Genomic DNA, 25957 nt, shown 5'->3' on the forward strand with positions numbered 1-25957 from the left:
ACACTGCTACCAACATCACCATCTGTCAAAAAAACACGAATACATATTATTAAAGGTGCCCAAGATACAAAGGGAGATAACTAATGTCAACCTTTCACGCTCTTAATGTAAGTTCCGATGAGGAGGAGCTCGAAGCAGAAGAATACTCACGAGAATCACAAATTGAGGAAAGCGTACAAATATTCCAGGATGCATTGAAACTGATGAAGGTTAAAGACTTTGAGGGAGCTAATGCTAAGTTTGAATTACTATTTCAAATGGATGTTATTAAACCTGACAAATGGGGATTATATAGAAGCGTATCTCCAACATTGAATAACTTGAGATATTTGGCCCATCGTAATAGAGGAATCTATTATTTCGTTTATTTATCTTCAAATTATGAAACCATGGAGACTGATAATATTGCATATTACATTATTCAAGCAATTGATCATTTAATGGAATCAATACAACATTCAGAGGCTGATATTACTGTAACAACTCTTCTTTACAAAATATTCGATAGCTTTAAGAGCAAGAAACTGGAACGTGAGATATTGGAGTACGAAATGACCAAAGAAGAGAACCAAATGCTTTTATCGGGTAGAAGCTCCTCAACAATTCTTCCTCAGTTAAAAAACGTGATACGACAGTACACTACTCTTTTAAAAGGTATCAAAGCTACATCATCACTTGAATATCATGTGCAAGATGATATGGGTTTAGACGCTCTTCATGAAATTGATAAAAATACTAAATTGTTTCAAGTTATAAAATCTATTAAAACGAATGACGAGAATACACTGAAAGATGTGGAACTAGAAACCATTGAGCTTGAAGAAATGAGTTGGGAAGCAATCGCGGTTGCAACAGAAGACCTTCTACCAAAGACGAAAATGTCTACCCTTATAACAAAAGGAATTGATCCATATACTGAGTTAGAATCAAGTATAGAGGCTGTCAATATTCACGTAGCAGAGACACAGACAATCTCGGAAGAAAACGAATCAAATTTGAATGACAAAACAGGAACTAGAGTAACTCCGAATGCCACTGAACAAGCACCAAATGAGATCGAAGATGATTTTAATTCTAAAAAAAGAGTTTTGGATTCAGCAGATACTACAAGGCATCAACCCCAACGATCAAGTAAAAGATTCAAGGAAAAGGATACTGATGGCAAAGGCCAGGAATCAATGATGGAGAAACACACGTCCTTCGTAAATAGTCTCGGAGATGTATTCAGATACTTGAATATTGATCTTCCGGGTTTTCTACACACTCTACCCTTGTCATTATCTTCAATGAAGGAGGACGTACCGCTACCTTATCACGATCTTTTCCAATGTTTGAAAAATTGGAGTTCATGGCATACTGAGCAGTTCATGAGAACTGACTTTACAGCTGGAAAAAGTAACGGGCCTGAAACGGATGAACTCATAGAGCTGAGTTCACTACTAAGATCGGACCCCAACCAAGAAACAAAAGCATTAGAAGGTCAAAAGCAACTTCCCATTGACGTTCTGAAGGACTTCATCAACACGATAAATGAACGTAAACCGCATTTCCATGAATTTAGATACAACCTTCTTCATATTCTACTTTCTAGAGCTACTGGGGAGACAGAAAGGAAAATCCTTCTTTATACATGGTCTCCTAATCTGTTTGAGAGTGTCGAATCATTGAACCTAGGAGTTGAAAGAAGCATTTTAGATTATATGGAACAGACAAATGATATAGAGCCATATCTTGTTCTATCAATCATTGAACTACTGATAAATCGCATGGGGTACCTTTGCAGCGAAATAAGTGCCAAAGAATCACAGGGTCAAAAGTCTAACGAACTAAAACACCAAAAATCAAAATTAGAAAGAAGGATCCAAAAGTGGACTACTATTTTAGACGCTGTAGATGCATCTGAAGTCAATTGGACCATCCAATACCGATGGATACAATACTGTTTCATGCAGTTTAAATGTGAAGCTGCTGATCACAAACTGCTGACATTCTTGTGCCAGTTGGAGGAACTCATTAAAAAAGCAAATCCTAATTTGGAAGTAACGTACACTAACTACAAGTATATTCCTAATCTGAATTTGAATTATATTCTTAAACAAATACACAGGGTCAAAATTATTCAAAATATCATGATGGTATATTCAAATAATGACTCCGAAAATTCAACATCTAAACAGGAGCAACAAATCTCACATATTGAAAATCTCTTACTTGAAAGTCTGTACCCTGATATGTCACGTATTCATTCCAAAAATGACCAGGAAATCGTCAGCTTTATAACAGCATCACCGTTTACCATCCAACTAAGACTGTGGGAAATGATATTTAACATGTATCATAAAAAAGGCGACGTGAGCTCATTGACCAGAGTCTTTTTTCATATCCTACTTTTATTACAAAATAATCTGGCGTCTAGTGATTATAAGCAATCTACCACTGAACTACGCCACCGTCTTCTTTTAACAATCATAACCTCAGTTGGTGATTTTTCCGAAAAGTTGAACGTTTTAATATCACGAAATAACAAGGAATCTGGTAGCCCTTTAGTGACCGATAATCAGCTGACCCTACTAAACAATATATTTTGTTTATGTTGTTCCGTTCTAATCTTCGAGAGACTCTCAGAGATTGACCCATTGTTGGACTCTTTTTTTACTAAAGCAGTTAAATCATCCACCAAAATGAAAGAAATTATAATTAACTTAGCTACATTACTCGTTCATTTTTTGTGTGACAGAATTTACAGAAATATGGATACCCATCAGGAGCCTAACAGTATGGTAATATTCATCGAACATCTTCATTCTTTGTTTGGAGAGTTCCAATTCTGTGATGCTTCAAATTCAATATTCTTAAAGGTTTCAGAGAAATTCCTATGCAGCAATAAGGTGAAAATTGAATTACCTCAACTGAAACAAATTTTATGGTGTTTGTACCACTTTACTATTACCGGTGATCTGGACGATGAAATGACACATTCTACAGTGCCATGCAAAATGGAACGCGAGAGTGCTCTTCGAATTGGTATTTATTTATTAACGACGATACCAGAACATAGAACGGGGCCGTTGCTGGCCATAAGCAACTCATCAATAAAACTTATTTTGGAACGTGTTATTGAAGAGATGGGTCCCCCTTTAGAATTTCCAAATTATAATCTTTCAAGAAACATCTATCAATTTAATAGCTATCTGGACAAGCCTCTTTCAACGCAGCTATTCAGAGATTCATTTAGTAACCTGAGTTCGTTTAAGTTAATTAAACCTAATAACGAACTCCAACATATAATCGAGAATGGAATTTTCTATTGGACGAGTTCACAATCTCTCAAGCTTTACCTAAACCGTAAAAAAACAATGCAGGCACGACCCACAGAATTGGATGCAATTATTTCAATGTTAAAAAGTGAAGTACTGTATGGTGTAAATCGATTTGAAAGTTGGTACCTTTTGGGAAGGTGTTATTCTCTAATAGTTGAAGACGATTTGACTTGGACGTCAGATAAAATTACGACGCCAGAAAAGCAGCTAATAACAGGCGAGAAACAAAGGAAAGCTATTCTCTGTTACCTTAAATCAGTATCTATATACCAAGCAAGAGGTCATCCAACTCTGAAAGATAAGAAAATATTCCACAAAACATTAGTATCCTTAGGTCAAGAATTACTAAGTGCATACTTTGCTCCAATGAATAAATGTTGTTTTATCCAAAGAGGAGCCAAACATGGCTTGAAGATTGGCGAAACGGCGGACCTTTTAGAGAATATTTCAGAAGATCGACTATATATTTCAGACTTCAACATCGAACAAGCCATCCTACTATCGTTTAGGAAAGCGAAAACACTGTCAGAAGAACTGAACAATAGTTGCAACAACTGGAGTGTAAATTGGTCAAGCTCCTACTATATAGGTCACGTTCTCTTTTCACTTGATAAAGTCACAAATGCGAAGGTATCATATGACTACATGCTAGAAGCATGTAAGCAGGCTAATTCGGCATCATCGACTAAAGAGGTGCCACTCGAACCCCACTACACTTTGTTGCAAATGTGTTACGACTTCCAAAATTGTGGCATTTTTGATTCCCAATCAATTTTGAAGGTTTTGAAACGGGATAATTTATTCTTCGAGCAGGAAGATGACTTTTGGGAATTCCCTGAAAATACAGGTGATGAAACTCAAAAATCCATACTTCTATCCAAAATTATTGAACTTCTTGAAATAGTGCTCAAAGCAGATAAGAAAAGCTGGCACCATAAACCCAGGTTCTTGATAGCCAAAATTCAGTTCGATGGGTTCAAAGAACCTTCGAAGGCATTAGAAGAAATGAATCAATTAATCTCCATAAACAACACCACGAAGACGTTAGTTAACATATGGAAACCTGACTTTGAGCTACCTGGGAAACATTTCGTGTATGCCTTCGAATATATTATGTTTTATTTAAAGATATTAGGGGCTCTTAACGACTTTTTCTCTATTGGCACAGTTTTAAAAAAATTAAGACGTTTCGGGTCAGGGATGATACGCCTTAATGACGCTTTAGAATACGGTACATCACTTTTTATTGAGACTATTGAAAAGGAGCTAGAAATAGACGAAAAATTGTATGTGGAGAACCAACTCTCAACTTGGACCACAGATCAATTTACAATAGCAAGTGATGCAATTCTGAAAGATTTCTCTGCTGAAAACTATCCCATTAAATGGCTTAGAGCACTTGAACTATCTTATCAGCTCAAAAAAGCGTCAAATGGAATCACATTTGATGGTACTACTCTGGGAATCCTTTTTAAGAAATTACTAAAGCAAAGGGATATTTCTGAACCCAACATCTTAGAAGATCGAGAATTGAATACTGGAGATAAAATGGTAGTTGACCAGCCTCCAACTTCTCAAGTTCCACCTATACTGAAGAATAACTTAAAAAAAAGAGTTTCGAAAAAAGAGGTGTTCGATAAAGTGAAGCTATTAGTCGAACTAATAGGAAAATCAAACGTATAGTATATTCTTATAAAATTCAAAATGACTGTTGGTTAGCTTATGTAACTACAATAACTGTTAAATTATATAAATCAGTTCAAGAAAGACTAAACTCACATATATATTATTAAATCATGTAAATAAGTTCAAGAAAGACTAAACTAACGTATATATCAATACTCATCAGTCACCTTGTCTGTATGCCATTTTTCCTTTGCCTCCAAGAATACGATTCTCAATTTTTCGTAGTTGGAGCAAGTATCCTTAAAACGGAGCATAATCGTTTGGGCATCAACTGTAAGCTTTGGTGATGCATGGATTTTTCCAACAATATTGGCTGGATTCACTCTAGAGATGTAAACATTGTTCGGAGCAAGAAATAAATCACCATTCTCTCTTATTTCTGCAATATATGCACCAGATGAATGAATATACTGAGCATACTTGAACTGTGGTCGCCCCCATGAGTAGGCTATATTAAATTCAATATCCTTATCTTGTAAAAACTTGGATGCTCTATTGTCCAAAAGAAAACCTGAGGATTTTAATAGATGAATATGATAATAAAACTTGCTCTTGGTGAGAAGTACCAAATCGTCAAATTCCGGATCGGTCCAAGGATCAATTGCCAGCGGGATCTCCACAAATGAGTGGAATGGATTGACTGAGGGTATTGTGCACAACTCCTCCCATGGTATTTCAATCAATTTCAGACCATATCTTTCACAAAGTCTTGACCAGTTACCAACCATATCATCGATTAATTTAGGTGTGGTTGTTAGCCATTCCAATCTTATATGAAAACAGTGTTCAGGATTATGAACTCTATCATAATGAACGGTACAGGTTTCCTGCTTATATGATTTCCCGGTTGGATCTGCATTGATTATAACTGAATTACTCAAAATCACGTTTGGTTTATCTTTATCTTGGGGACTTTCAGCCGCATCTGATTCTTCATTATTTGATACGTGAGAATTTGTACTGGTTACCAACGAGAGCGTTGTATTGTTAAGATCTGAAGTATCAGATGGAAATTTTTTTTCACTAGTATGGACTTTCTCAGAGTGCATTACATTATCAGAAGCGTTCTTAGATAATTCAGGTGGACTAATTGTATACTCTGGAGAGAACTGATAAAAATAATGTCCGTCCAAAAAACTATGCTTGCTCAGAACATGATTAAAAAGTCCGCTGTCCATCAAATGCTGTCCATATTTTATAGCATCGTCTCTTGTTTCGATATCTGCGAAGTTTTGAATCAACCAATTTACCATTTCTGAACCCACAAAACAGTTTTTATGTCTTCGCCAATGCCAGGTTCGGTTGACTAACTTAATGCAATGTGGTCCATGTTGCATATCTGTTGCTAGCTTCCATAAATCAATATCTTTATTAAAATTTTTATCACCTTTCACAAAAATTGAATCTTTAAAATTCAGGACTGACTGTTCCAAGGAATATTGTTGATCATTAATAAACCTGAATAGGGAACCAGTGTAGAACATCACTTCAGGTTGGATTTCATCCTTCCTATTACGTTGAGCTTGTTTCTCCTTTTCTGTTTTCCATCTGAATTTTGTAATCGAAGCAATTAAACGACGAAGACCCTCCACTCTAATTTCTTCAGGACTCAATGTTTCATTCCTTCCACTAGATATTGCAGAAAATGCTGTTGGGGATATGTCTGACGGTAGCACTACAAATTTTGATCGGAAGCCTGTCCACGATTTGTCTGAACCAAAATCTGAGTAACCAGCTAGGGTTTGATCAATTTGGTTCCAATTCAAGGATTTTCTTGTCACTCTTACAGGATCGATCTTCGCTTCTCGAAAATCATTCTGATACCTCGTTTTAACTAAAGGAAAGTAACTTGGAAATTGGTCGAATGGATTTAAAGCATCTTTTATCAAATATCTCTGAACCTCTATAGTGCCATTTTCGCCACAAACAATTCTATGAATCTCAAGGTCGATCATCATGTATATTTTGAATTGACTGATGTTTTTTTCGTTGATATAGATGTTACAAGCTGAACCGTCTACATCTTTATCATTAAGTCGTTCTATTCTTTCTATTTGCTCCCCAGTACAGATTTGAAATCCCATAACTAACCTCATGTAAATCATATTCTTCAAGAGATCTTTATAGGTTAAATTGTAAAGCTCTTGATCTATACTGAGTGTTACTGAATGATTTCGGAAAATAAAATTCTTTTCAAAGTCCTCAGCTGAAGGGAAACTGGAAATAGTAACAGGAAGTTCTGCCGGTGTCGTAAAGGACCTCCATTTACTGTATCGTTTTTCAATGTCCTTTGGCCATACATCTTTCCAACGGACAGGAAGCAATTCACTTGCCATGTCGCTGCTAACAGGAATGGATGGATTTCTAATCTCAATCCATGTTTCATTCGGTACGTAAAAATAATTTTTATCCTTCTTAAAGGCTTCCATCTTGACTCTGCTTTTTGAGCTTTCCATGGATTGTAACTTTCTATCGTTGGAAACAGAATATTTGGAAGAAGGAATAGTAGTTAATGAATCATGAAATGAATTATTTACAGGAGAACTGGTCACATGTTGATTATCTTTTTCAAACATAGATAAATTCTTTTTTATTATGGGAATATTTTCAATTGCTGTCTTTTGAGGTAGTGAACCCGGTGGAGATGATGAACTTTTTCCTTCGAACATCAAATCATTCTTTAAAGGATCAGGTGGTGATTTCACTGAATTATCTCTTTCTCTTGTTGGTAAGAATTTATTAAAAAGTTTGTTTGTAAAATCTCTGACTGAATTTTTTCTTGTAATACCCTTTAACGAATCTAAAGCTAGAGAAGTGTTTTTATCTCTTGATAATACAGGTGTTAGGCCCCCTTCACCGTAGCCAAGCTGGTCGGACGTAACAATATCTTCCGTATTTGATAATGTATAAATGTTTGCCAGTACTTGTGTTCTTTGGACATCTTCAATGACAGGATTAGAAAATTTGGCACCCTTCCAAACGAACGTGGATTTTGGATGCACCGTTTTTTTCATCACTCTTGGTATGACTCCTTTACTTGTAAATGGCATCCCAAGTAAATCATTGTCCTCATAGATGTGGTTATATTCAAATACAGTATCATCATAATCATCAATAAATCGGGCAATTGAATTAATTTTCCTGTTGCATTTCAGAGAAACTATTTCCTGCTCTTCACTTATTTCATTTTCTGTTAAGCCCATCATTTGCAAATCATAAATTTTACAACGAGGTGACCACTGCTCCTTTTTCGTTGCTATGTCATTCCAGAAGAATATACTAAACCAATTTGGAATACAATTATGCAACTGTCCTTCATAATCCAAATATCTAAATAATGGCACCACGTGTAGGGGAGCTTTTGATAAACAAATCAAATCCATTGTCATCTCCAAGGATAATAATTTTTTCCCTGTTAAACGTAGTAAATCATAATCAACATCATATAATCCTGATCCCGGCGTAACAATCATCACATGTGTTGTGGTATGTCGCAGATCCAATTGTCTAAAAGGGTTTATTAAAACAGTGGATGCAAAATTAATTAATTCTAAGAAGTTTGATTTTATAACGGGTGCAAATCTGCCCTTGATTATTGTGTAACCCTTTTCAGTTTTCACGTTTAAAAGGTCCTTAGTTAAATGCATAAATTCTTTCCGTAAAGTTTCCATAATCTCTACCCAATGAATAATGTTTACCTCATCTACAACAATTCTATAATAATCAGTAGTATTGGATAACCTTTCTCCCGGTTTTAACTGTTTAAATGAGACTTCAGAATTATCCATTGAAATGGCAAATGCAATTGTAATATTATGATGTGTATCAATGTCTTTCCATTTTTTAAAAATCTTTGGGAAGAAGGAATTGACCATTTTTTGAAATAACTGTTCACCAGATTCTTCGAAATGCCACATTTCTTCAGTTATTTGAATTAAGAATATTAGTTTTGCTGATTCAGATCTAAATATAATCTTTGTATCTTCATTAATATAACCAGATAATATCTTTTTACCATCTCTATAAATTCCCTTCACTGTGCCTCTAATGGAATCTAAGAAGGATAGTTTTTGTCCTGCAAATACACATGTGTTAATAAGTTGATTGGAAAGCCCCCACATATCACCCCTATTCAACAGGCAATCTTTTATATTTATTTCAATTAAGTCAGCCCTTAATTTACTTTTCTTGGAATTAATGGATTTTACCCAAACTTTTGATTTCAAGGGTAAATCTAAAAGGTTTTGTAATGGACCGGATTGAATAGAAATATTTGCACCTTTACATCGCATTTTTATCTCTGAATCGAAATCCTTGGCAATAAAATATATTTTTTTATTCTTGGGAGAAGATGATGTAGAACGATGACTATAAGTCTTCAATTCACAAAGGTCACCTTTTCTAATCCCATTCAATTCTGAAATATTTAATAAGATCAATTCATCTGACCTTCTAGGTTCGTGATATATCAATACCAATTCAAGAACTTTATTCTTGTTATCCTCTATCGGTGTCGCGTCTTTGCTATTAATCCTTGTAGTTGCACCATCTTTGCCTCTGAAGCCAGTGGATATCGACGATGGCGATAACTGATTACTATTTCTTGTAGCACCAACACTTAACGTGTTACTTTCGATTTTAAATTTCTTCGTGGAGCCCACTATTAAGTTTCCTGAACTCAAAGAGATTGTATTAGCATGTGTAGTGTTTGTAGCTCGAGATGCCTGTGAATTTATGGATGATGATAAAGGTCGTTGGTTCTTGCCTCTTAAACTTGAGAACATGTGAACGTGTAAGATATTTCCGGTTATCTCAATCGTATGAGTGCAGGTATCTGTAAATGAAAACAAACTGAGGCTCGATTTGCCTGATACACTCTCAATTGATCTATTCGAAGGTAAATTTGAATAATTCCATCTACTCACAGAATATGTCTACGATTATATTCGTCATATTATCAGGGCTTGTTCAATTGCCCTAATTTAGCAAGCCCTACTTTATTAATTAAAAAACCCTAATAAAATCGTTACCCGCATTATGTCACTACCCTCCACAGCACGTGCAATTTCCGTAAGCTGTGATTGGTTCTTGGAAAAACAGCACCATGCACGTGACATTTCTGAAGCTGCTGCCACCGCGCAATTTAGTGCCACAGTTTCGCATCCACAGTGAGACTCAATTTCATGCTTTCTCGAGGATTACAGTGCGATGAGTCCTGTTTGTTGTCTCCCATGGTGAATAATAGCCAAATGCTCAAAAGTTTCACCGATGATGACGATCTGCCCGGTGCTCTGGGTACGACAGAATATACTTTCATATATATATATATATATGTAGATATATAAGCATACAGGATTCACTTAAGCAGTGCCTGATTCAATTCTTCTCTCTGGTGAAAACAAGCAACCAACAAGAGACAATACAACATGACGGCGTCAAACCAACTCACGCTACAACAGGTATTGGTTCAATTCGCTACCGGTTTGCAGAATAATTCTGTCTTTTACACTACTGCAACCAAGAATACAGCTTCTCCATACTCAACGGTCCCATCTGCTGTTCAATTATTGAATCATCAAGACCCATTCAATCATATCAAGGACCAAGTCAATGCTCAACAATTGACTACTATCTTCACCAATGAACTAACATTATTGAAAGGTTTACCTCATTTGAATGCTTTAAAGGGAAGTCCTGTCATTATCAATGTCGATCTAGACCTTCAAGATTATTCTATAATTCCAGCTTTGAAAGATTTGGCTATTACCACTTTCATCTCCAATGATTTGGATGCCGCTGTTAAGAATGCTAGAACTGTTCAAGATGTAGCATTAAAAACTCTATCTCCAGTTTTCCATTTTATCAACTTCAACAAGGCAAGTGGGCAACTTTATGGAAAGGATTTGAACTTACCAGAATATCAAATATCAGAAGATGTCTCCGATTTGGATACTTTGATTGGATCTGACAATTTCGAATTAGTCGCAAATAAGTCAAATGCTTCTCCATCAGTCCTTATTGTAAATTTATCACCTTATGACCAAGAGTTCGAAGAAAATTTACCAACTGATGCAGCTCTTTTGAAAATTAATATCTACAGACCATGGAAAATAGATCAATTGTTACAATTGCTTCCAGCTTCAGTTAATAAATTAGCCATTGTGCAAGGTGCTTGTAAGGAATCTCAAAGAAATGGATTTGAACCACTACTATTGGATTTCTTTGCTGATCTAAACCAATTGACTTCCAGGGGTATCGATCAAGTCATTCTTTCTAATGTCGGTATTTTAGCTAAGGATTACAAAGACACTTTGGACATTATCGTTAACAACATTCAAAAGGAATCTCCAAATCAAGCCTTATTCTTGGGAAAATCAAATGAAACTAATGAAGATGCAACTTTATTAACTTCTTCCGTGGAAAAAGTATTAAATTTGGAACAAGCTTATTTGAAAGTCTTAAAACAACTATTTTCTTCTAATTTAAACATCTTAAATGAATATTCCAGTGAAACTGTCAAGAGTAACACTCCAGAATTTGGGTTTGGTCGTTTCCTTAATGATGAAGAACAACGTAATAAATTATTGAATTTGGCCAAGAAATCTTTAGATGCATCCCTATACCACTCCGCAAGATCAAATGAATTGGTTCAATTATTATCTAAATGGATCGAATTCCATAATGAGAATTTGGATGAATCTCAAGTCATCGAAGCTAATAACGTTGGTACTCAAATATTTAATATCCTTCAAGAAAATCAAGATTCTAAGACAGCTTTAGAATTCTTGCAATTGGGTTCAACAGAGGATGCCTACCTTTTCAAATCTCATTGGTTAGTCGGTTCAGATGCTTGGTCATACGATTTAGGTTATTCTGGTGTGCATCAAGTGCTATCTTCTAAGAAAAATATTAACGTTCTATTAATTGACTCTGAACCTCATGACGCTAGAAAGGCATCTCCACGTAGTAAGAAGAATGTTGGTCTATATGCTATGAATTTTGGTAATGTTTATGTCGCTTCCGTTGCTGTATATTTCTCATACACTCAATTGTTAACCTCTTTGTTGGAAGCCGCAAGATTCAATGGTCCATCTATTGTTTTAGCTTATTTACCATACCATTCAGAACAGGATAGTCCATTGGAAGTATTAAAGGAAACTAAGAATGGTGTAGAATCTGGTTACTGGCCTCTTTATAGATTTGACCCAATTAAGGATCAACAAGGTGAAGCATTCCAATTAGATTCATCTGTTATTAAGAAGGAACTACAAGCTTTCTTGGATCGTGAAAATAAATTAACATTATTAGCTAAAAAGGATCCTCAATTCGCCAGAGATTTGAAACAATCCGCTACTGATGCCATCACTAGAAAACAAGAAAAGAGAGCTAAAGTTGCATTTGATGAATTATTAGAAGGTCTCTCTGGTCCTCCATTACACATTTATTACGCATCTGATGGTGGTAATGCCACAAACTTGGCCACCAGATTATGTTCTCGTGCAAGTGCAAGAGGTTTGAAGGCAACTGTCATGTCTATGGATGATATTATCTTGGAAGATTTAGCAGGCGAAGAAAATGTCGTGTTTATTACTGCTACTGCAGGTCAAGGTGAATTTCCACAAGATGGTAAGGCTTTTTGGGATGGTATTAAATCTTCAACTGATTTGGACCTTGCTTCTTTGAACGTGGCTGTCTTTGGTTTGGGTGACTCTTTGTACTGGCCTCGTAAGGAAGATGCTCATTATTTCAATAAACCTGCTAAGGATTTATTCAAACGTTTAGAATTATTAACTGCCAATGCTATTGTTCCTTTGGGATTAGGTGATGATCAAGACACCGATGGATTCCAAACTGCTTATGAACCATTTGAAACCGCTCTATGGGAATTCTTTGGGGTTGCTAATGCTGATGTTGAAGATGAACCAAAACCATGGACCAATGAAGATATGAAGATCAACTCTGATTTCTTGAGAGGTACAATTGTTGAAGGTCTTGCTGATCCAACAACTGGTAATATTCATCCATATGATGCTCAATTAACCAAATTCCATGGTTGTTATATGCAAGATGACCGTGATATTAGAGATATTCGTAAGGCTCAAGGTTTGGAACCTCTATATAGTTTCATGTCAAGAGTTAGATTACCAGGTGGTAAATGTTCTGCTGAACAATGGTTAGTCCTTGATAAATTAGCTGATACTGTTGGTAACGGTACGATGAAGGTTACTACTAGAGCTACTTTCCAACTTCATGGTATTATCAAACAAAACATCAAACACGCTATTAGAGCCATGAACTCTACTTTAATGGATACCCTTGCCGCTTGTGGTGATGTCAATAGAAATGTTATGGTTTCAGCTTTACCAGCTAATGCTAAAGTTCACGAACAAGTTTCTAGTATGGGTTATGATATTTCTGAATATTTCTTACCAAAGACTACTGCCTACCATGAAATTTGGTTAGAAGGTTTGGATGACCGTGATGAAAAATCATGGCCTGAAACATTTGCTAATAGAGATGAAGGTCCAACAAAGAAGAAAACTTTGGTCGGTGGTAAGGCGTTGGTTGATGTCGAACCTATCTATGGCCCAACTTACTTACCAAGAAAGTTCAAGGTCAATATTACTGTTCCTCCATACAATGATGTCGACGTCTTCGCTGCTGATGTCGGTTTAATTGCAATTGTCGATCCTCAAACTCAAATTGTTATTGGTTATAACATGTATGCCGGTGGTGGTATGGGTACTACTCATAACAACAAAAAGACTTACCCAAGAACTGGTTCCTTGTTAGGGTTTGTCACTCCTGAAGAAGTTATTCCTGCTATTGAAGCTGTTATGGTTATTCAAAGAGATAATGGTGATCGTGTCGATCGTAAGCATGCTCGTTTAAAGTATACCATTGACGATATGGGCACTGATGTTTTCAAAAAGTTGGTAGAAGAACGTCTAGGGAAGACCTTTGCTCCAGAAAAGGGTTATGAAATTAAATCAAATGTTGACTATTTCGGTTGGGTTAAGGATGAAACTGGTTTGAATCATTTCACTGCCTTCATTGAAAATGGTAGAATTGCTGACACACCAGAAGCTCCACAAAAGGCTGGTCTAAAGAAAGTTGCTCAATTGTTACAAAAGAATAAGTCAGGTCATTTTAGACTAACTGGTAACCAACATATCTTAATATCTGGTATTGAAGATCAACATTTGGATGAAATTAAATCCATCTTAAAGGCCTATGAACTAGATAACCTGTCTTTAAGTGGTTTAAGACTATCTTCTTCCTCTTGTGTTGGTTTACCAACTTGTGGTTTGGCTATGGCGGAATCTGAACGTTATTTACCTGTTTTGATCACTCAAATTGAAGATATTCTGGAAGAATATGGGTTGCGTCATGACTCTATTGTTATGAGAATGACTGGTTGTGCAAATGGTTGTTCTCGTCCATGGTTGGCAGAACTTGCCTTGATTGGTAAGGCTCCTCATACCTATAATCTAATGTTAGGTGGTGGTTATTATGGTCAAAGATTGAATAAGTTATACAGAGCTTCTGTAAAGGATGACGATGTCTTAGATATTTTGAAGCCATTATTCAAGAAATGGGCCCTTGAAAGAGAACAAGGAGAACATTTTGGTGATTTCTTGATTAGAGCAGGCATAATTAACCCAACTACTGAAGGGAAATATATCCATGACGATATTCCTGAGGATGCTTATTAATAAAGTTGTGTCATGTCATTTATTTATCTATTTATTTATTCTCATATTTATTTATTATTTTAATATAAACTCTGTTTTCCACTTTATTCCTAATGCTGAAATATTTTGTAGTAGTAGACTGGAGTTAATATACCTGATAGATAACGAGACTATAACTGTATTTTCAGAAAGTAACGGAACGCAAGTGAAAAATTCGGCATCTCATCAAAGACGCGTCATTTGAACGCCAAACACTCTTCCTTCCTAACGTTTACTTTAATATCTGCTAATAAAACAATCGGAATAATCTAGAATCCATGAGACTTAAATGCAAAGCTTAAATGACCAATATTCGATAATTGATGGCTGGTTAGTCGATTTTATTAATAAATGTGTTGTAGACCCTTTGCATCAATCAATTAAAAGTTCATTTCGCGATGGTAATTATAATGAGCTTCTTAAACATAAGTTTGTCCATTTCCGTGACCTAGAGGATGCAAAGACCATCCTAATTGGTATTGATTCGAAACAACTATTTGAGCATGTTCAGCAAAGAATGTATATTTTTGTTAAAACTGTTGATGGTGAACTGAAATTGAAAAACTCTGTAATTGCGAATCAATCAATTGTCAACGAGTTTACAAAGAAATGCCACAAGATTACACTAGAGAACGGGAAGGAAGTATATCTTTTCTATAAAAATACTATTGTCAATGAGACTGCATCCCATCCCTTGACACTTTTAGATTCAAATGTGTTATCTGACAATCAAATATCAAAATCTTATCCAGTGATTACATTACCAAACGAACAGTACATTATAATTGAAGGATTTCTAATAAATGTAACTACTGGTGCCATCTGTGAATTCTACTCATCATCAACACGATCAGCTCTATCAGACCCAGTGTGGAATATTCTAAGAAAAGGCTATGATTGCAGCATGCTAGACAAATTCTTGAGCTTCCAATCGAACTATTATATAATAAATGATCCAATTTTCTTTAAAGTTGTTGATCATGCCAACCATTGTCGACTGGCATACAAGAAAGAGAAGGATACTTTTGTCTGTCGGGTGGTCAAACTACGGAAAGATGCTACAAATCTTGGACATTCGATATATCATAACATGAAGGGCGTTATCTCGGAGACTAAATATGTAATACTTGCTAAGTTACAATTTGGTAATGGGTCTCGAGAAGACTTATTTGCAATGCGAAGCCAATATTCACAAGAATTAAATTTCATAAATAGAGTATTCGCAAATGATATTAAACTGTTAGAAGAAGAACTGGTCCAACGAGTTGTTGTCTCAGGAACACAAATGATACCATATCATGTAAGGAATATACCAGCAAAAATATTGAACCCCAAAAGAGGGACATTTTATTCGGACACTATAACTGAATCAGCGCTTTGTCTCTACGATCTTTGTGAAGACACTGAACAATACATTATATTTGATGGAGTTCGTAAAAAATTAAAGACACAGTGCTTAAGACGTTTGTATGAATATTACCAATCTTTGAAAGAAACCTTTAAGAAGGATGAAATACTTTCACGATGGTTTCCAATATTTGATGAATGTCATGAAAAATGCATGGAGAGAGCGAGGAATAACATTGATAGAGTTGAAAAATACTTGTTCCGACTTTTGTTAAAACAATCGATAGAGGTGAGACCTACCCCAATGACTTACTTTTTGTCTCCCAGATTTTTAATTATTGATAATTTCTTAATTGATCTAGCAGAAAATAAATTAGTGAATCCAATGGATTCCAAAATCAGAGAACTGCTTACAGAAAATGAAAGAGAAGACATCGAGACTTTTAAGTTTTTTGATTGGAATAATTTCGAACAAAGTAATGAGCCAATGGGGGTTTACAGCAAAGGATTATTCCAAACTTTAGACAGCAGCAAGACACAATTTACATTAGATACCATCGGATGTACGCACCACATAGGAACTGCCTATGACGGTGTTGTAGTCACGAGGCACTGCATGAAGCTAGATATTCCAAATATCGGGGTGCGGTTCCTCTATCTTGAAGTCGAGGCTGATGATCTTCCTAACCTGCCTGAATTGGAGAATGAAAATAAAGAAGAACTTTTCAGATCATTAGACGGAGGTAATGAACATAAGGAAATCATGTTTCCTATGATAGAGAGCATGTTTAGGAAATCGTCCTTCTCTGAATTACGCAAAAACTTTACTGCAAGCTTCAAGAAGTTGATTGTGGAAGCTTCAATCTCGAAGGAGAACATGGAAGAGTTCGCAGAAGAGATTCCTGAGCCTGCTTGATTGGGCTGCACATTGCCAGTCGAGATGTTTAGTTCCGTGCATGCTAACAAAACGGCCTATCAAATTTATCAAGTTCGAACGTGCCTTGAAAGTGGGGATTGAAACATGATTACGCTATGGCATTTTTGAATTTTTGTAAGCGAAGTTATCCTATAATAGCAGGGGATTTGACCATTGGAAGGAAACTGCGAGGACTACACTAAGTGAGCAAGGTACAATCTTGTGCACACTATCGGAGGTTATGTAAATGTCGAAATGTGGATCAAAAGAAAGGGAAAACCGAAAAAGAAAAGTAGAGAGATCGCAACTGTTGCCTGTGGCAGAGAATCTCTGCAGCCTTCGAGCCTGATTAAAAATGCCACTTACCGGAGTTTCCTGTCAGCGGTTTTTCGAGCGTTGGTTTGCTTCCTTTGTTCAGACAACGCGGCAGAAGGAGTCCGTTACGTCAGCTGTCGTGATTGCTATCAAAACATGGAACATACCTCAGGGCATGAAATATGGCGTTCCTGTCTAGTTGAGGAACAATCCCTTCATGTAATTACGTCTTTGAATCGTGGTGACTTACTATAGAGAAGAATTTTTTTACTTCCATTGGATTTCCTTTGGTGATACACGTCAGTATGGGTACAGGTAGTATTAACTCCGTTTGACCCAGAACAAAGAGATTTACAGAAATAAAGTAACTTCAAGCCCTGGTCCCTGCGAGACTTTACAAGCAAAATTTTAAGTTACGGATCACCGTAGCCTTTCTTTCTTTAACCTTTTCCTTAGCGCTCCTCATGCAAGACCCATCGGAATTTTTCCCCTTTCGAGAAGTATGTTTCTCCAATGTCTACCAAAGGAACCACAATGGTATTGACTCTAGCTAAAAAAAGGTTTTTTAGTCATTAATCCTGTCTGTGTATTTCTTTTTGTGTTGCTGTTGGCCCACCTCACCGCAGAATTTTCATCAGAACTTTTGATCCACCGAGTCGGCGATAAAATGTAAAATGTGGTAAATGGTTGTTAGTACCCCCCTAGGTATTTTTATTTAAAGGTATTTGAAAAATCTTGATTTATTATATCAACTTTTTCATTCCATTTTTCAGAAAAAACAGTAATAACCAAAAGACCAAACAATACTTTTCAGTTTTTAACGATGGTAACTTTATATTCGGTCTTTACTAGGATTGCAGTACCAATTTTGGCAGTGCCACTAGTAAAAGGTCTAGAAATATCCACAAATACAGTATTAGATGGTAATGTTCCAGCCAATGAGGCTGTTACCATAAATTCAGGTGCATATCTCGCTTTAATTCATGGGATAACTCAATCTATAAGTGGAGATTTGAAGGTTGATGGATCATTGTTTATTGGGGATACAAATTCCGCTGATCCAGGTATGAAAGTTACTCTCGGTAACATTGATAATTCTGGTACTATTGTTATTGATAATCGGAATGCTACAACTGGTTCAACTTTGAATATTGGTGGGTCCACATTTGAAAATGATGGTTATATGTATGTTGCAGGGTCATCTACTGGAATTGTTAACAGCTGGAATATTCAACCTGTTGATTCTATTGTTAATAAAGGTACAATGCAATTCAGCCAAGATAAACCTGGTGGGCTTCCAGAAGTTGTTCTTATTGCTAATTCTATTATAAATGATGGGACAATTTGTTTGAAAAATGCAAAATCACGTCTTCAAGCTCAGATTGACGGGAATGGGTGCATTAATGTAGGTGATAATGCTATGTTTGTCATCAAAGAGAGGCAGTATGGTGTTTTAGGTAATCAAACCTTGTACATGTCTTCCAACACATCTGTAGTTTATGCAGGTAGTGCTGCTCTAACTGACAATATTCACGTTGCTGGCTTTGGTAATGGTAACTTCTTGACATTTAGAACTTCTATCACAGGGTGGAACTACGATGCAAACACCGGTATTTTATCTGTCAATCTTTTTATTTTCATTAATCATCAGTTCAATATCGGGAAAGGATACAACCCAGATTTATTTCAAATGAGAAGTATCACAAATAATGTTACTCCAGATTTAGTCAATAACGCCCTTGTTTATGAGGGAGTTCCTCCAGATATAAGTAGACCAAGTGCATGTGCACCATGTCAAACAATACCATGGATTCCTTTTCCATTAGAAGTCCCTCCACCTTACACAACAACAGTTACACAATCAAACTCAACAATTAGGGAACTTGTATCATTTTATTCTACTCTTTCAGGTACGGCAACAGTTATCGCATCTTCCATTTATACATTACCACCTCTAATAACTGAGCCAGTCACATATACTAAGACAGTTACAGCCAATGGAACAACGATTACACAGGTTGTAACTTCTTTTCCGAATACGATTACAAGCAGTAGCAATACTATTTCCTTAATCACCTCTTCGGCTCAATTAGCTCTAACTAGTTCAGAGCCTTCCACCTCAGATGAAGACATTATGCCACCACCATTTACAACAATTTTAATTACCGGCTCCACTACGGAGACGGTAATCATCTCCTATTTTACAACCACTGATTCCCAAGGAGATCCATCAGCAGGGTTCACAAGATATCCGGTTCCTGTTTCGTCATTACCAAGCCCTTATACCACTACACTTATCTCAGGTTCTTCTTCTGAAACTGACATTGTTTCCTTCTACACCACTACTGACTCTTCTGGAAAGGCAGCAATCGGTACTACCACATACCCTGTTCCAGTGACCTCTGTCCCAGCTCCATACACCACCACTGTTGTTTCTGGATCACACACCGAGACCGATATTGTTTCCTTCTACACCACTACTGATGCTTCTGGACATGCAGCAATCGGTACTACCACATATCCAGCCCCAGTGACCTCTGTCCCAGCTCCATACACCACCACTGTTGTTTCTGGATCTTACACTGAGACCGACATTGTGTCATTCTACACCACTACTAATGCCAATGGGGCTGCAGTTGTCGCCACCACTACTTATGCATTGACAACAGCACACACGAGCTATCCAAACTGGAATATGACTAAACCTTCGCTAAGCAATTCGATTAACAGTAATGCTTTTATTACAGTAACAATATCGACTGATAAGACAACAATCGTATCTGTTCAAAGTTGTCCAGGTGGAGTTTGTAGTTTCAGTGTAGATAGTTCAAAAATCATCGTTAGCGAAGTGTCTAACGCGGCCACTAACATTGTGAAATCTGGAAGTGGAACAGGAAACATTGCCTCCGTATCGAATCCTATTGTTACTGAATACCCCACCTCTTTAGGAGATGAGACAAGCACTTCAACACTTAGGAAAACTATTACAGAAAAGAAGACATCAGTAAGTGCATCAGATGTTCAAGATAGTGGCACAGCTCTGCATAGCCCTGAGATATCCACCTACGCAGGTTCTGGTTCAAGATATTTAATGAACAATTTCGTCGTATATTTTGTAGGCTTGTTGTTCTTAGGGCTAGTTTGATTTGAAGAAGTTTCTTGACTATTTTTAATTCAATTTTTTTTTCATTCAGTTCATTTCTCTAGTTTATTTATTTCCATTATTTCACTTATACCCCTATCATTATATACTATCTAGAAACTAAATCATCATTATAATGTTCAAGATAATTATTGAGAGTTAGTTCCCTCTTTTAAAGGTGCCTTTTTTGAGGTAGCCACTTGTACTATTTACTGTGAGTACCAACACATTTTCTTATCGTACAAAATTCTGTTAAGTTTGTAATGTCTATATATAATCTATATGAATTAGAGGCAGCAGCTGATGAATGAGAGATGATGGGTGATGTAAGCGCGATCTCTATAATTTATCTCTCTCAAAAATTTAGAAATTTTTAAGTTGAATACACTACTATTTCTTGAGTGAAGAGACTGCTAAGGAATGGAAAATACACACAATTCATGGCACCTAGTGATACGAGAACAGTTAATAAAGAACCATATAAATTCATATTCTCAAACTATGAGAAGACTGTTGCTCCCAGCGATTTGGAGGTAATAAAAAACACAGCATTGCTCTATGTTTCTAAAGAATACTCAACTATTAAGCATTTGCAAAAGGATTTAGATAGGCTCTTTAAAGGTGACGATGGGGTTCTGTTTCAATTCTTGGAAACAGAGCACCCTTTGCATACGTTATTCACTCAATTTATTAAACAATACAGGGATGTGAAGAAAGCACTACCTTTGACTAAAAATGTAATTAAAAACCCTGGGAAGGACTCTCAAATTGAGTTATTACAAATGTGTTTTGACAGAGCTGAATATTACGAATACTCAAGTGAACAGAAGTCAGAAGTGGAAAAGTTAAAACATTTGGAAAAGGTTCAATTTGCTTCTTTCGAGTGGAACAAATTCGAGATAATTAAAGTAGTTAATGAGGGAGCGAGTGTTATATATAAGGAACCTCTTGATTTCAAAAAGTTGCACCAAAGGAATATCAGAGATTCCTTCCAATCAATATTTAAAGAATCAGCCAAAGAAGAAACGGAAGTGGAAACCCCAAGAGTTAATAAAAGAAAAATGAAAATTAGAGCTGCAGGTGAAATGAGGTTAAGAAAACTCAAGAAAAATGACCGTAGTGAAAAGAAACAAATTGAATGTCCTATTACTCATAGACTGATAGACGAGGACAAATTTGACAGACATTTACAAATATTACTAACTGATCCAAATTATAAACAGGAAAGAGATAAATATCAAGAAAAACATCATTTGTCAAACTTATCGTTTGATGATATCTATGCCAATTTGAAGAGGGTGGTTAAAAAATAAGGTGTTCGAAGTTGAAACGCATTCTCAAGTATATCACACACTGAAAATATGTACGAACTGAATAGGAAATACCATCAGGTATTATGCCACGTAATAGATATCGATATCCTACCGTAACGTGGTCTCATTTCTAGAAATTAATTTTGCTATACATTTTCAATACAAAAAAAAAGTTTGAGAAACATTAGAGTTATTGAACTGGTCGTCTTCCGATTAATTTATGAATGAAAAAAATTGCAGTGTGCGCACATTTGGGAATGTTTCTTTGTGAGGATAATTTTTGTTAAAGTTGACGCTCCAAATATAGACTTGAGTGAGGGGTTATGTATAAAAGACCTTTGCCATAGAGAATTTTATCATACTTTTCTAAAGGATGCTTTTTTTTTTGCTGAAAAATGAAACAAAATTATTGCTGGGGCGTATACTCGTTAGTTTCTGTTAGGCGTAGTAGGCAATGGATCAACTGCTACATTAATTGTTTCCCGAAAAAGGGATATCCAGATGACAACGAAGTAATGAACAGAATGCACTTAGGCATTGGTCTGATGTAGTTTATAATAACGGCACCATACCATCTTGAAGAAAAGGATGGTCCTGCCAGAATGTTTATTGATGCTCATATGATGGCGATGACGCCGAGAAAACTATACCCTGGTGAAAAATATGAGTTCCAGTATATATAGATTTTTAAGTTTGATATATAAATGAATAAAATATAATTACGTGTTTTCCATTTGATTAGTTACAATATACATTCATTAATCAGGCATTTGTACTTTTTTGACTATATTTTTCTCAGAGTTAAAACTCAAGTATGCATTTTTATAACATAAGTTTCAATTGATGTGGAATAAGTAGTAGTGGCGGTGCCAGAAATTAGTTTTTCAATTCGAGTCGTTGGGTAAACAGTTCCCATAGGATACTCGGTCACAGTTTTCGTAACATTTTTTGTTTCAGTGAAAAATGAAGTAGTTGATGCAGTAAATACACTGCTACTATTTTCAGTGGTATAAAACGAAACTACTGCAGAAGCTAGCATACTGTCAGTAGTAAGTGTTGTTGTATATGGTGATGGGAACGCGGTAATTGTCGAAATAGTTGTTCTAATAAATGGGATATCCGTTAAACCCATATATGTACTAGGTGTTGCGTAAAATGATAGTACTTCGGTATATGTTGAACCGAGATTACTTTCTGTAACGGTAGTCGTGTATACAGAAGGTATAGCAATTGACGGAATATAGTATTTGGTTACTGTTACAGTTGTGGGTAATCTATCAGAAGCTATGGTAGAGTAATAAGAAATAATTTCGGTTATACTATCCTGATAATATGATCCAACAGAGGTTTCGGGGAAAGGTATTCGTGCGACGTTAAGACAGCTGTAGGAATTAGATTCGAGACCTTTAAGCCCTCCCTTAGGATCAGTTGGACAGTTTGATGGACGTTCTTGTGGGATGGTAGGTGGGGGTATTTCAAGGGCAGGTCCATTAACTCCATCCATACGGAAGTTAGTTTCGTTAAAACCTGTTCCAATGTTGATAGTAAATGTCCCCCCTGGTGCCATATAATCAAGCATCCCTGTAAGGTTGTTATAGGTATAAGTAAATAATCCTAGATCAGTTATTGTATCATTAGAATATACCGAGAGAAGCCAGGGAAGTGTCTTGTGGCCTCGAAGCAAAACATTATTGTTTGGTAGAGGTGGCCCATGAAACCGTATTTGTGGGTATGTATCGCCTTCATTGATCCATACAGTTTGATTAAAGGGCTTAGAAAGGTCAAAATCTATATAGTCAATAGCATCCTCAGTAATCTCGAAACATCCCGTTCCGATTATTGGACCCAAAACACCGGGCATCCACATAACTTCAAGCAATCCATTATTAATAATCCCTGATGTAGGCCCTTGCAAGGTAGTATTTAGATCGTTATTATACAAAAACATTGTCCCCTCATTAACAAAACTCGTTAGAAATGAAATTTCCACAGCAAATTGGGGATCCGTTGTAGGTGTAGATGTACACATGCCAAAATAACCATCGTTGTAAAAATTATCACCTTTTAAAAAATAAAAATCATTAAACCAATTACCCACAAGCATGACACCATTATTTGCCAAGGTAGGTGAAAAAATATCGATGTTAAGATTAGAATCACCACCATATCCACCGACACAGAGTACGCCATTATTAGTTATATCACCCTCGATCTCTATTAGCGAAAATTTAAGGAATCCTCCTGTAATACCAGCGTCTACGGTAATCCCGTCATCTATTGTTTGAGAGCCAATAATTAGGGCAGATCTTTCAAACACTATGCATGTAGTAAATGGCAACGTGAACAATATGAACAAAAGCTTTGGTATAAATGATTGCCGACCTAACATCCTGATAAGCTTGGGAGATTTGTATATGAGATATGGGTATCTTATTTAAGGATGATACGCATTACCACAATCCACCAAAAGGAGAGCCGATCTGTAGCTTCATGGGGTATTTATGTATGGTAGTTGCAAACGGTGACTCTTTTCAATATTTGGCCCATTGAAGATTAATCCCGCGGGGGACAAATGCTCAATAGCATGCAAGGATCGGCTCACTGCAAATGAATGAATGTACGTAACACTTTGTTCTGATTGCACAACAACCCCCTTGTCTCCCTAGATTTGAGTTGTCGGCTCTGTTAGCGTTATTACACAGTATCCATAACCGTTTGTTATAAGTCTTTTAATACGGGCAACCGTTGGTGGGCTACCTTCGGAGGGACACGATCCGATCGATCATCAGACGTGTCAGACCACTTAAAGAAAAGAATCTTACAAATTTGAATTATTCCCGTCTTGCATCGTTTCTTAATATTAAAACGAATAAATTAATCGGTTATGAGAAGTTCAAGCGAGTTGTTGAAAAATATCCATTATCTTGGGAGGGAAAACGGTTGACCATTAGAGATATGAGGCATGGTATGATTGAATTGTTATGTGTTTATAACGAATACTTTAAATTATCGAAAGAATAATATGCAAGCCATGATGTAATGACTGGCTATTCAGATTATGCTACAAACCCATATAAATCCATGTATACGCCAATCAGAGGTATTGAGTAGGTTATGGCAACGTTGGCCAGAACTTAAGACCTACCATGAACTGAAGACATTTAAACCATTGAATGAAAACACCTTATGATTCTTTTAATATCGGGAACATTTGTTTGCTTCCCTCAAGGGACAGGAAAGAGATACCTTTCACGACTGCACTGAATTTTGGAGGTAAAGCCAGTCGGTGATCATGCAAAGCCAGCAAAATATTATTGAAAGAGACAGTGAAGAGTACAGTTGAATAGAATTATTTTGATTTCACAAAGATTTTTTCATGAAGATTAGATAATTCAAAAAATACATATATGCTGGGTCCAAGAATCATTAAATTATATAACAATGCATCAAATCACGGAGGAATTGGTCTGCTACAATAATCTCAACAGTAATATCTGATTTTTTTGAATACTTTCGTCAAGTAATAGGTACTAAGTTGGAAAGAGATTAAACAATTCTACCTTTTGAGCTAATTTATGAATTCAAATGGCTATATTATTTTATTTGAAGCTTTATTTTGTTGTTTAAAAGTTGCAGGAAGTAGATCTTTGGATAGAAATACAGTTTATGAACCTCCCGATCTAAAGTATATTGTGCAGAGTATACCAATCAAAGCAACATTGAGTGTAACTTAGACTTATTGGAGCTCCAACTCATGACTCTAATAGAATAAAATACATTTCTTTGAGTTAAAAAATCAAAGAATTTTTAGCCCAATTTTTTAAATTCAAGTTTTTAATCCACTTAACATTATATTTCTTTTAAGTTTTGCGATCTTACTAATATTAGTGTGTACAAACCTGGAATATGACAGCAATATCTTTAGCAGACCTGTTTTTATAACCTGTAGAAAGCGTTTTTGAAATTTATAGAATCAATTCTATTCATTCTAGTACCGTTAAAGCTATTTCACTCTGATATGTTGGTATCCTGCTTGCTTCAATGAGGAAACGCTTTTTAGTTAAGCCGCATTCCTTTTTTTAAGGCGAAACTCATCAATTAAACTAAAGCTATCTGACAAATTAATTGTGAACTTTAGGCTATGAAAATATATAAACAGCAAGTTTCTGGAATTTCAACAGGTG

At 36.0% G+C, this 25957-nt stretch overlaps 7 protein-coding genes across 7 annotated transcripts; 5 read left to right on the plus strand and 2 right to left on the minus strand.

The window, feature by feature from the left end:
* Positions 1-83: 83 nt before the first annotated feature.
* HIR3 (Hir3p) lies at positions 84-5003 on the plus strand (the record flags this gene model as incomplete). The annotated part of the gene is made up of 1 exon (XM_003678497.1): positions 84-5003. The coding sequence occupies one exon, from the start codon at positions 84-86 to the stop codon at positions 5001-5003; it is 4920 nt and encodes a 1639-aa protein (XP_003678545.1).
* Positions 5004-5155: 152 nt separating this feature from the next.
* IML1 (GTPase-activating protein IML1) lies at positions 5156-9790 on the minus strand (the record flags this gene model as incomplete). The annotated part of the gene is made up of 1 exon (XM_003678498.1): positions 5156-9790. The coding sequence occupies one exon, from the start codon at positions 9788-9790 to the stop codon at positions 5156-5158; it is 4635 nt and encodes a 1544-aa protein (XP_003678546.1).
* A 642-nt stretch (positions 9791-10432) lies between these two features.
* On the plus strand, positions 10433-14722 carry MET5 (sulfite reductase (NADPH) subunit beta; the record flags this gene model as incomplete). Its single annotated transcript, XM_003678499.1, has 1 exon — positions 10433-14722. One exon carries the CDS (start codon positions 10433-10435, stop codon positions 14720-14722), a length of 4290 nt encoding a protein of 1429 aa, XP_003678547.1.
* Positions 14723-15029: 307 nt separating this feature from the next.
* On the plus strand, positions 15030-17003 carry NCAS0J02320 (uncharacterized protein; the record flags this gene model as incomplete). The annotated part of the gene is made up of 1 exon (XM_003678500.1): positions 15030-17003. One exon carries the CDS (start codon positions 15030-15032, stop codon positions 17001-17003), a length of 1974 nt encoding a protein of 657 aa, XP_003678548.1.
* A 1138-nt stretch (positions 17004-18141) lies between these two features.
* On the plus strand, positions 18142-20463 carry NCAS0J02330 (uncharacterized protein; the record flags this gene model as incomplete). Its single annotated transcript, XM_003678501.1, has 1 exon — positions 18142-20463. One exon carries the CDS (start codon positions 18142-18144, stop codon positions 20461-20463), a length of 2322 nt encoding a protein of 773 aa, XP_003678549.1.
* Positions 20464-20900: 437 nt separating this feature from the next.
* On the plus strand, positions 20901-21773 carry PRP21 (Prp21p; the record flags this gene model as incomplete). Its single annotated transcript, XM_003678502.1, has 1 exon — positions 20901-21773. One exon carries the CDS (start codon positions 20901-20903, stop codon positions 21771-21773), a length of 873 nt encoding a protein of 290 aa, XP_003678550.1.
* Positions 21774-22581: 808 nt separating this feature from the next.
* NCAS0J02350 (uncharacterized protein) lies at positions 22582-24162 on the minus strand (the record flags this gene model as incomplete). Its single annotated transcript, XM_003678503.1, has 1 exon — positions 22582-24162. One exon carries the CDS (start codon positions 24160-24162, stop codon positions 22582-22584), a length of 1581 nt encoding a protein of 526 aa, XP_003678551.1.
* Positions 24163-25957: the final 1795 nt, after the last annotated feature.

Source organism: Naumovozyma castellii, chromosome 10 (genome assembly GCF_000237345.1).
Source record: "Naumovozyma castellii chromosome 10, complete genome".
NCBI classification, from domain to species: Eukaryota; Fungi; Ascomycota; class Saccharomycetes; order Saccharomycetales; family Saccharomycetaceae; genus Naumovozyma; species Naumovozyma castellii.